The sequence below is a fragment of the Onychostruthus taczanowskii genome, unplaced genomic scaffold (genome assembly GCF_017590055.1).
Source record: "Onychostruthus taczanowskii isolate IOZ18803 unplaced genomic scaffold, ASM1759005v1 scaffold118, whole genome shotgun sequence".
NCBI lineage: Eukaryota > Metazoa > Chordata > Aves > Passeriformes > Passeridae > Onychostruthus > Onychostruthus taczanowskii.
In genome coordinates this window covers 818,339-830,842 of record NW_024498329.1, presented here as the reverse complement: position 1 = coordinate 830,842, position 12,504 = coordinate 818,339, and the positions used below count along the sequence as shown (strand labels likewise).

Below are 12,504 nucleotides of genomic sequence, written 5' to 3'. Positions count from 1 at the left end.
TAAAGCACAAGGAATGAGCATGACAGTCTCCTAACTCTAATGAAACAGCAGTGCAGGCCTGAGAAAATCTCTTTCATTTCAGAGTTTTCTTTATTTTCCACTTTGTATCCTGTGGTAAATACATATACATAAATCCCAGGCTGGGGCATAGTTTAGTCCTGCTGAATTCCAAATACACCCAGCAAAAGCAGGATCCTTGACAATGGAACCAGGCTCAGCTGTGGATGCTTTCGATCTTGAACTTCAAGCATTCTGGTAAGTCAGTGTATTTTCAAAATTTAATGCCCAATACAGCCACCATTCACTGCTTTATGTCATGTAAATGCCATGTTCTCAGGTCCATCCTTATTTAATTAGTGCTGTCTGTGCATGTTGTGACCCAGTACTCTGGGTTTAACCTCCACTGATAACAAGAGGTCAAAGGGCACCTGAGTTTGTGTATAAAAGTTAAACTAATTTTTCAAGGAAACTATGCTTCCTTTTTAGCCAGAATTAATATCACCTCAGGACCCTGTGCTGTTTCTCACTACCATCTTTCAATTGTTTATATTGTCAAATTAAATGAAATATATACCCATGAGCCATCTGTGCTAATACAAACTCGAGAATACCAGACCTCTTCTACTAATCAGAACCTCCTATTTCACAGTCCTACCAATCTGTGACAAAACTACTCCTTAGAGATAATGATCACACAGGAGGCTCTTTCCTCTTCTTTCTGCCAGCCTGCCATGGCCCACGGGGTCAGTGTCCAGCAAACTGCCTCAGGTGGATGTTATTTTAAACACCACAGAAACAAATCACATCAATGCACGGCAAGGGAGAGCTGTGGAGGCTACCCCAGGGTGCCTGTCCATCACAAACAACACCATGCCCACAGTCCAGCAAACAGCTGGACACCTCCTGAGAGAGCCTTGTGTCCAAGAACTGAGAGAAGCAGCTCCCACTGCTGGGGTTCTGGCCACCCTTCATGCGATAGTTACTGACTTGCACCACTTTAGGTAGGACAGACTAACACAGACCATGGGGTTTGGAAGTTAATGCTGACTGTTTCTTTTAAGTGCTGGGATGTAAAGGCATGGGTAGGGGGATAAATACAGACAGGGAAAGCAGGAGATGGTGTTTTAAAAATGAACAGCAATTTCTCGGGATAGCAGGGAGCAGCCCTCCAGCCAGTGTGATCTGCTACAGCTCCCCTGCAAACTGTACTGCTCCAGTTCAAGGCTGACTCTGGCATGCACCTGTAACACCTACAGCAACACATAAACAGCCAGTCTGTCCCAAACCCAGAGGTGCTGAACGAGGGGTAGGAGGGAACTGCCTTGACTGACAGAAAGAAATGCATTCAGTATAGCCTGTAATCAAACTGCAGTCAATAACCTGCTTCTGTCTCTGCAAAGAAACCCTGCCTGGACTGGTGCTGCAGGTGCAGATGAACTCTGCTGCACACAGAAGTCTTTGTTGCAGATGACACCAAACGTACTGAAAGTCCATGGCAAGAAACACCAAGTGAAGGAGCCACACTAAATTCTTCACTTGTGAAAAGCTCTCATTGAATTTAATGATTTCAGATGGAGAGTGTGGTACAGCATACTACAAATTACACATTAAATGAAAAAGAAACCCGTTCTGTTGAATTGTGTAAGACCAATGCTGCTAAATGTGTTTTCAAAGCAATGCCTTCTGACAGGTGTTTTATATTAGCAATACAACTTTACCAGCTTACCTGAGAAATATACCAGTATTTGTATGGCAAAATCATTCATTTACACTTGAACTCTGTTCACAGACAAAGGTAAGCAGTCCTTCTCAGGACTCAAAATGCAGCTTTTAAAACTTTTTAATTTAATAAAAATTATGAAAACATATTTTCTGATTTTTGGTCAACAAAACTTGACTTGCTAAAGAAATTATATCAAGCGATTATCAGTTTCAGCTGCACAATCTTAAATCAAGTGGTCCCTGAAAGCACTGGAAAATATAGTATGTGGTTATGATACAAGCGAATCCTTTCACATAAGAAAAACTGTTATTTCATCCTTTTGACTAAGATTCTCCTTTTTACACTTTTGGGTCTTAATAAATATAAAAAGCACTATGCTAGAAACAAGTAAAAAAGAAGTTAGAAAACATAATGGATTGGATTCAGCATTTAAAGTATTCTAAATGTCCACTTTTTGGTTAAATTCATCAGCCACAGCTATATGGTACACATAACAATAGTTAGAGATTTTATGCACGAAATCTAACATTTAAAAATTCCTTCAATAACTAACATCTTAAAGACAAAACTTAGTTCAAAGACACAATCAATAATTAACATTTTCCCACTAAGAGAAGTTTTAAAACATCTGTTACCTGGAAGGCAGGCAGGTCAAGAACAGCAAAGCTATTGAAAAAGCGCAAACTCTGGATGGCCACCTGGACGGTGCTGGCGGCGTAGCTGTCCTTGGGGCTGGCTGAGTTTGGATCCGAGATGGAGCCGTGGAACAGGACGCAGTAGAGCATGTGCAGGACCCCCACCAGGTCCGTGGCCTGCAGGGCTGCGCTCAGCCCCGTGGGCTCCTGCCGGCCGCTCTCGAACACGCTGCACGACCTGCGGGGGACCGGAGAAACACTCAGCTGGGAGCCAGGCAAACCTGGTGCCTCGAGCGCCAGGAAACCACAGCGCTTCCAGAAAATACTGGCAATAATTAGGGCACCGCCTCGCGCTCTCTCTAATTGCAGCGCAGCTGTGTTGTGCAGGATCTTGCTTCGCATCCTGTGCCCGTGCTCCTGCTACCAGCGCAGAGCCTGCGGACACTGGGAGCGCACAGGGGCTCCATGCAAGCCCTGCCTCGGGTCAGCAGCCTGCTCCCACCTTTGCTGCTTGCAATAGCAGCCAGCAGCAGTGGGAGAACTCCCTGGAGCTTCTCCTGCCACAGTGATGGGCTGCAGGCACTGGAACAAACTGCCTACCTAAGTAGCGAAGTAAGTTACTGGGAACATATGATCTTAATCAAATGGGTCTGCAGGAATTTAAGGATGAAGTGTGGAGCAGTAGGAAAACACTCTGCTGCTTACTTCAGTCAGATGCTGTTATGGGAGACTGCAGCAGGGCAGCAAAGCACGAGCAAGCACAAACCAGCACAGCTCGTGCACGCGGGAACTGGGTCTCTTTGCCACCTTTTGGGTGCGCGCATAAAATAATGGAGAAGGTTTTTGGTTATCTCAGATATCAGCACAGACAGGCAAGTAACTCAGGACTGCCTTTTCCATTCTTACATCCAGACTTCCAAAAACACTTCACATAATCCTTCATGAGTTTTACCACTCATGTTTTTTTACACTATTAATAATCCAGAAGATTATGCAGGACAACGATTAAGGAAGACTCAGAATATCACTACCCTGGAGGCTAAATAATGTGGGGAGGGTAGGCAAGCACAAAGTGAAGTCCCAGAATAATTCAGCAAGTTTTATATTCTCTGATTCTAATTCAAACCCATAACATAAATTACATGAATTTCATTTTGGAAACACATTTAGTCAATATTGGTAATCAAAGGAAACACTAAAATAATGAAACACATCAACCAGTAAACACATGCTACATCAAGGACTGGTTTTTACCTCATCTACTATGCTTCCATCTTTAAAAAAAAAGGAAAAAAAAAAAAGAAGGAAAGAAGGAAGTGTCAATATCAAAGGAGACTGCAAATATTGAGTGTATATATGATTCCTTGTTATAATTAAAGGAAAATATAACAGATTATATGAGAAAACATTACAAAAGGATAACTTGAGGGTATTTTTCCCTTTTATAACTACTAAAAGCAAAGGAAATGGATGTGAAAATCAGAACCATTTTCTAAAATAATCTGCAAGTTTGAAGACCTCAGTTTAAGAAAGCAAAGAGCAGGCACTCAGAGGGCTCAGAATATTCCTGTTGAGCAGAGCCAGGAAGGAGCTTTCCCTTGACTAGAGCAGCTCTCAACAACCTCTCCTGTATCTGTACCAGGAGCACCCTGCACTCCTCTGTTACAAACACTGCCTCCAGTGACATTTCCAACACAGATTCTAGGCAGACTGACTAATCCTGCTTTTTACAATTGCAGACAGACTTCTTCAACAGAGAAACTAAACCATGAGCTCAGCAACGACCAAGTTTTGGCAACCATCACCTTGTTTTGTCATTTTCACTCCTCCTAGTGAAGCAAATAGAGCAGGCAAGAAAGCACCACCTTACCAAAGCAATGTCTGTCCATGAGAATTGCTGTCTGTTAGCAGCCCTCCATCACTTCCTTGGACCACAGGAGGGAAAGAGGCAGAGCAGGATGCTGAACCTGCCTTCCCCAGGTCCCAGAGCAGCCCCGAGCTCAGCTGAGTATGACAGGACAGTATTTGGGCTGTACACAACTTGCTCTGCTGGCACCCGTCTGTTTCCACCACTGTCCCCTCACATCTGCACCTTTACAAAGCAGTAGGTCAGATGATGTAAGGAGTGGTCTCATCTGAAATTAGCACTTATGGGTACCATTTCTGAGTTATTTCTATTTACAGTCTGTGAATATTCAGTGCTGCTGAAAAAGCTATTCAGTGTTGTACCCTCTGCTGCTACCCCCAGGATCAATGTCCCAGGCCTACTTCAGGGACACCTATGCAGCACAAAAACCACTCCACACTGCAGAAGTAGTCCACAAGTCTGTGACAGAAGAATCAGATCTTTAGTAAAGCACAGTAAGAAGAACAAAAGCAACATAGTTGTGTCTGTTGTCCTTAAGACCCTAAGATTTACTCCACAAAGAATAAAAAGTGGAAAAAACCCCTAGAGTTCTAAGTGTGTTTGGGTGGGGCTACGCTGCACAACAATTTATGGCAGGGCTTTGCTTTCCCTATGCCTGGATTCCATGCCCCAAATCTTCATTTTGAAGCTCTGTGGTCTCTAAGTGAGTGTGTGTGAATGGAGCCAGCAGAGACACTTCCTGAGCCATCACCTGGCTCTGCCAGCTGTGCCTTTGGAGATCCCTGCTGCAAAGTTCCAGGTGTGCTGGCACATCAGCCTGCCTGGGAGGGAGGCACAGACCTGATGGCTGCAGGAGCAGGGAGAGCTGGCAGCTCTGGGACCACCCTGTGCACAGCTCTGCTCTGTGGGTCTGGGCTCCCTGGTATCCCTCACTCCAAAATACCTTCTGGTGTCCAAGGATTTGTTCTGCAGGATGCAGTAGCCAAAATGTGCTAACCATCACTTAGTTACACTCCACTAACTAGAATGTTTATTGACACAGGATCACATGAGAGCACAGCTCCTCCTGCCAACTAGTATTTTCTAACTTCACTCTTAGCTTTTTCAGCTGTACAAAACAGAAAAGTACACTCACAGTCAAATGATAACCCCAAATTAATTACTGGATACGATACCTCACAGAATTTTTTTCTGACTCTGTGCAATCAGAAGATTGACCAATTTTACCAAAGGTTAAAGTTAGCTTGCTTTCAACTCTCACTCCATCATTATTTTTAAACAATTCCATATGAGAAAGCTTACATTGCTGGATGAAATCCTTTTACCATTTTGTGCTGCTCTGGGGCAGAGAATGAATCAAAATACACATTAAAAAGTCAATTGTAAAATAGCTAAATGCAAGCATTGGTTTTTTCACAGAAAAGGTGAAAAATTTTCAAGTTTGTGCAGAAGTTTGTATTGAACAAAACTCTTAAAAAGTAATTAAAAACCTGTCTTTTAGACTTGATGGATTGAAGGAACTGCCACAAGAATTTATTTTGGATGTTGCCTGTACTACAGCTAACATGTATGTGAACAGAACACTGGCTCCTGTTGAAGTGAACTGTTGGTTCCACTACTTTAAGCCTAAATGTTTACAATAAAAAGGTAAAAGAAGTTACTTGTACTTGCTGTGGGCTTTAGAATAGAAAAAAACCTACGTGAAATGATGTAAAATAAAGCATGAACCTCTGCCTCTACTGCTCTGAGTGATTTTTGTCAAGTCTGCACAACACTGGGTTTCATACATTTAGCAGATTTTTAGTTCACCTCAAAAAATAAGCCAAATGAAAATTCAGTTCTGTTGGGACAGACTGAAGCAAATCCCCCAAAAACCTTCATAACATAAGATGACAATGTCACACCAGAAAATAAGACTTTACACAACTGAAGTTAAGAGATCAGATTCCTAGAGCTGCAATTCCTCTTAATTCTCCTATTTAAAGAAATTTTGTCTCTGAGTCTGTAACAGCTGCAAAAGCAAAATAGTCACTATGGACAAAACCCCTTCAATTAATCCCTGAAGGGAAGTAAGACCCACTGGATCTTTAACATTGGTTGACAGAGCTGGGAAAACAAACAGGCTTTTAAACTTTACCAGTCACAATAATTATGTGTTAAATATAAACACAGAAAAACAGACAAATATTTCTATTACAGTCAAACAACCTGCATGATCTTCAAAAAAAAAAAAAAAGTTTAATGAAATGCACAGACTTTTCATTATGGGTTGCCACTGTGATTTTTACCTTGGCCATCAAGGGGCCTCAGGAATTGGTCTGTGATCTATGACTTACAAAAAGAGTTTAAGAATTAAAAAATGTGCATATATCCATCACAAGAAAGAAAGAAAGATACTAAGCAGTGTTACTTTGTTGCTTAAAATACACCACTATTTATTAAAAACAGGAGTTTAATATGGCTTGATAAGAAACAGCATACTCTGCAGAACAAGTATAAAACTACAATTTCTCCAAGCTTCAATATGAGCAAAATGTTTATATCTTAAAATATATTGTTTTAAAAACTGGCTGAGCTAACAATCAGACAAGCCTCTCTAAGGGTATACATTATAATGTTTGTATATTTGAAATATATACTCCTGATTAAAAACATGGAGTGAAATGAAAACATGAGTTTCCAAGAGGCTTAGAATATAATCTGTTGGGGCTTTTTATTATTAGGATTTAAAAACTATCATCAGTACTTTTTGCTTCTAAATTATTTTATTTAGAAAGAGATGTCAAAATAAAGAGGCCAAATGATAATAAAAGAAGAACAAGGAAGTATTTAGCACCTGTCAGACCTTGCTGCAATTCCCACTGTCAAGCAGGGACTGCGGTGCTGCACAGAAGTGATGAACTGAAGCCTTCCAGTAACTTCAGACACAAGCTGGAGTTAGTTTAACACCACTGGCTGGAGCTGCTGGCCCTTGGAAGTGGTGAGAAGCAAAACCAAGGATCAGACAGACTTGCATCTGAGTCCCCATCCAGCAGCCAAAACTGACATTATCTTAATGACTGTAGCAGAACTGAGCCCAGCCCTGCCCACTGCCGTGTGCATCCGGGACAGGACAGGCACCCCTTCCCTGGCTCAGAGCCTGCATCTGCAGCTTTCTGCCTCTGCAGCTGCTAAGCACAGCTCCATCAGCTGCTGACACACATTTACACACCCTACCACTGCTTTGGGATAGAACAGCAACTATTTAATTACTGCACTGCTCTGCATTTTCCTGGGGTAACGAGAAAGCTTGAAGGCAATTCTGAAATAGAGAAAACAGCAAAACCTTTGAACAGCTGGTGTTCCCAAGGACCTACGTAATTGGAGGGACTGTTATTTGTAATATTCCATTAAGCACAATGCAATATCCTCCTTGTGTGTGTGTTATTGCTCTCTACTGCCCTGCTCCTGGGGAGAACATTCTGCCCCAGTGACTGACTCTCACCCTGCACTGCTGCCCTTTGTTTCCCCAGCATTAACTCTGTGGCAGTGAGAGTTTCTTCACTCACACTCAAGGGCAAAAGTGAAACAAGGCATTAACTCTAGCCCTCCACAGAGGACAACTGAACTCCTGGGACAGCTACCGCAGGTCCAGACAATCAGGGAAAATGGGATCTAGGCTGGATGAGCACTGGGCAGCACAGGAGAACAGGCACACAAGCAAAACCTTTGCTGTGCTGATAAAGGACCTGCCATGGAGATCCTCACTTAGTGTTTCCCCTGCTTTTAGGACAGGCTGAGCTGAGGCAGCAGGGCCATGCCTTTATTAATGCTCCTTGCATTCCAGGCCTGCTCATTGTTTTCTGTCCTGTGGGTACAAGCCAGGCACATTCCAGATGTGCAGTCAGGACCTGAGGGCCCAAAACAGGCCTTGAATCTCTCATACTTACAATGACACACTCTGGAAAACAGGGCTGTCATCCTGAGCATTGCTACTGGACTTCTGCAATTCCACACAGATTTCAAGAGGTCTCTATGGCCACACAACCCATTGTTATTCCATATAAAGTATATTTAATATTTTGCTTTATTTCAGGTTAATTAAAATGTCTGTTTTCAATTCTGGCTACTGTTACTCCTAATGGGGAGCAAAAGTCAGTTAAGCATTACCAGGGTCACTATTTTCAAGTCTAAGTATCAAAAGCCAGTTCATCTGCTCAGCAGAGAGAGCTCAATATTCAGACCTGCTGCATTTTCTGATTTCTCCCTACAAACAATAAGGGACAATGCCCTGTTTTCAGCTCTCATGCACCATTTTTTTTAAAACTCATCAGGGACGAAGGAGCTCCCACCTCCACTGTTAGCTGTAGATGCAAAACAGCATCAGAAAAATGGGACTTCCAGTTGGAGGTCTCAAGTCACCCTCAATGATATCACTGGGTAAGAGAAGAGGACAAAAAGTATCAAAACAAGCTTGAAACAAGATAACAAGTTATTAAGGTTTTCAACAATTGTTCTTTTATATGTATTCCATGGTGTTTGGAAATGTGCTATTCCATCCACAGCTAAATTTCAATTAAAAGAATCAATCAACCATTTATTAGCCAGTATCAAAAATGATAATCTGAAAAGTAAGATCAATATCAAAGTTAAATCTTTTTTAAAGACCTTGATCATTAATGAAAAGAAAATCCCTCTCTTATAATAGGGTATGTTTATAACATATGTTCAGAATAGATTCCCTTATTTCAATAACATTTTATGATTTTAAAATTGAAAATCCTCCAATTTATGTTTCTACATTAGTAAGACTTTTCTTTACTGTATCTAACTCCATGATTTTGGACTTTTTTATTCCTAAAAGTCTACCACAGTAATAAAAGAAGTCTCTTAATTCATGTCTTAAAATTTTACCATCTACATTATATCAACCAGAGACCTCATTTAAAACATAATGTTGATTTATATATATATATATCTCAAATAATTTGAGGCTGTTCTCTAATAATCATTATTGTTGTGACACCTTGCCTCATGTAGAGGCAAATGCAGAGAGGGACTTGACTGAGATCTCTCCACTGCCTACAGAATCTTTCCATGAAGGAACTGTCCAAGTACACACTGGGTATCAGTTCAGAGCTTGGTTTGGAAATGCTCTGCTGATTTTGGAGTTTTATAAGATGTGCTTTTGAGGAAGACATGAAAGTCTAGATTGGCAGCTCTTCCTACCTCAGAGCACCAGAAATGGCCAAACATACTTTGTACCCACAGGACTGGATCTTTTCATTGTTTAAAACCTGAGTTTTAAACAAGAACTTCTGGCCCTCTGGGGATATGGCAATTACAGCTGCACTACAGTTCCCTACAACCTGGTGGGATCTGAATGCACAGGAGAAGGATCCCACAGCTCACAGAGGGTTCTCCAGTTGTGCTGGGGTGGTTTGAGCCCTGAGGTGGTTCCTGGTACCCCAGCCAGTATTTCCTGTCCTGTGTCAGCTTCCCACTATGCCACTCACTGCTGTGTGCTGAGATCTGCACACAGGCCAGACAGCACTGCCACAGCACCCTCGAGGATGTCACATGGAATGACAACTGCTGTGTGACAGAAAACAGCCTGAAAAAGCTCTACTGAAAAAAACCACATTGATTTTATATCCCCATCCCCTGGCTACCACTGAGGAGCATAAAGAAGTTTCCAACCTGGACCCATCTTATATAGGAGAATATATGAAAAGAACATTTTAAAACTGCTCTTGCAACAATGGTGAAAGCCTGCCATTAATTTGGCAAAACTTCTTGAAATATTTGAAGTATTTGAAATACTTCCTGGGCTCCTCAAATCTCAGTAACAAGCTCAGCCCTTGGCTGATCAGAGTGGCTGGGATGGACAGAGGGCTGTTACAGACAGGCTGGCTTGGTGCTCAAGCCTGGATCAGCTGAGCTGGACAGAGAGAAAAGCTCACTGCAAAGGCTGCAGTGCCACCACCACCATTCACCAGGAATGAAAGAGTATTTCTGTATTTCTCACAGAGGGGCTGCCTTTTGTGCTGCAAATCAGGTATCAAACATCATGTATTAGTGTAGTGCGATGTATTTAAGGATTCAATAAATTTGAGCTCTGTTTCTGCCACCTTAATCTGTGCTTGGCACTACCTTTTTCCATTTAAATCACCTCCACCACTGAGGACTTCTGTAACAAGACAGAATTACACTCTGCATACACTGCTTAAATGACAGGGGGCTCAGGTGATGAAAGACATGTGATTTAAATTGCCCTTCTAATCAGTTACATCAAGGCTTTTGATCTTGAAGTGAAAGACAACAGTTTTGAAATCTCCAGGTTCATTCCTCTCATTTATTTTCATGCTCAAATGAACAATCTAACCTGCAATCACGAACAACCAGCACCTTTGGATAAAATCCAGAGCGTTGCTGTTTATGGAGATGGTAGGATCAGATACTTCTTGGTGTAACTGTGAAGAAAAACACTCAACCCCCCAAAATTGTTCTGGTGCTACAAAGAACAGATGTTCTTGATGGATGTACATGTGCAGTGCTGTGCTATTTTGGAGTGCAAAGATCTCTTATATTTTGGTGAAGTGTGTGCCTGCTACAGAAATTGCAAATATTGTATTACTCACTCTGAGCTAGAACTATTATTCTACTAACAGAAGGGTGATGTTTTTATTATTTTATTTAGTGAGTATTTGACTTCTGGCAGTGCTCTGCTGGAATTTAAAATGCCAAGTTGGCAGCTTTCAGAAAGGGAAATTTCAGTAAGTTGGGATGGTCTCTTTGGGCTCGTATTTCTTGCAGTTCTTTTTCCATGTGTTTGTGTCTCTAGCTACCAGCTACAGCTCTTACCTACAGCTTTGTTTCTTATCCTATGTTTTATTAGCTCTAGTTTTTCAACCCTAGAATCATTTTACCCTTCAGGAATGCATTGTGAAGTTCTGCCTGCCTTGATTTTTCCTGTAATGTGTAACAGTAATGGTGTGGTAGGTTCTAGTCAGTGCAGCCCAAAGCTCTGAAATTTTGACTCCCCCCAAGACTGTCAGGCCGTCCTACACTGCAGACCACAGAAGTCTAGATTTGCTGGCAGGCAAAAACCCTCATGCACACTTCCCACAGCCTTGGTTAGGTTACAACAACAAGCATTTTGCATTAGAAAATTCCCTGACAAATCTAGTAATAGCTTTCTTTACGGAAAATAGAATTCCCGTACTGACAGTGGTATTTTAAAGAGCAAGAGCTGAATTAGGCTGCTCTAGAGACAAATCAATTAACAGTTTATTTTAGCTGACAATAAAATACCTCTTGAAGGCCTTGAGACTGGACACTTCAAAGTATCAGTGATAAAAGCCTGTGTGGAATGATGAGTAAAGGAAGCAAAGTTTTCAGCCCTGATAGATGGCTTATAAGAAGCAGGCTCAGTGCAGGTAACTCATGACAGATTGCTGATAAGAGGGTGAGCAGAGGGAATGTCCAGCATGTTTCTGTCCCTGTGTGTCTCACAGTTCTGGCTGGCAGCCTCAGCAGGAGGCCCCAGCCTGAGCAACATGTTCTGAGGTGCCAGAGGAAGTGCACCCACCTTCCACTGAGAGCCAAGCACAGCTGGCACATCCCATGCAGCACTGCCGTGGCGCTCTGCAGGAAACCTGCTACACTGGGGTTCTCATCAACAGGGCCTTGAACTGACAGGAAACAGCAACACAGCTTGTCCACCAGGCCTATGTTCACCACGTAACTACAAACACAGGAAAAAGCGGATTACAAAAAACAGTTCCACAACAGTTTTGGTAACTTTGCAAAAGAACCAGTTTTTGCTTATCTGCTATCAAACCACTCAAAAAGCAGGTTGTGATCACTCAAATACTCTTTCTGAAAGGGTTCAATAAAACAATTTCAATTACAATAACTTCAGATCTGGCTGTCTGTGACTATCAGGAGTTTTTGTTATGAGATCTGAGAGTTGTAGGATAATTTGTATTATACTGTACAAGAAAGATGACTGTAAATGTTTATTTTAGCATACTGCTAGGAGGACAATGGAATTTTGCCATAATTAGATGATTTATAATAATCTTGATTGCTCTGCAACAACACAATTTCTTTTTAGCATGAAGAGGTAAACTCTGTAGAACACACTAATTCAAGAAGACAATGATGTTACCCAGATAATGTTTTATAACAATTCATAAATCACAGCAACCACTGGCCAATTGTTGGGTTTTGTTCCCCTCTTATAAATGCATATACACAACAGCTCAGGGACTAATAGAGTATTCTCAACCTTCTAC

General features: G+C 41.7%; 1 protein-coding gene across 2 annotated transcripts in view; it reads right to left on the bottom strand.

The window, feature by feature from the left end:
* The window catches only part of SCAPER (S-phase cyclin A associated protein in the ER), a 136,209-nt gene that overhangs the window by 20,422 nt on the left and 103,283 nt on the right, over positions 1–12,504 (bottom strand). For both annotated transcript variants that reach the window (XM_041427672.1, XM_041427671.1), the window contains exons 27-28: positions 11,796–11,951; positions 2,359–2,596 (exon numbers count right to left, since the gene is read on the bottom strand). In XM_041427672.1, coding sequence (XP_041283606.1) covers positions 2,359–2,596; positions 11,796–11,951 — 394 coding nt within the window. The remainder of the gene's footprint in view (positions 1–2,358; positions 2,597–11,795; positions 11,952–12,504) is intronic.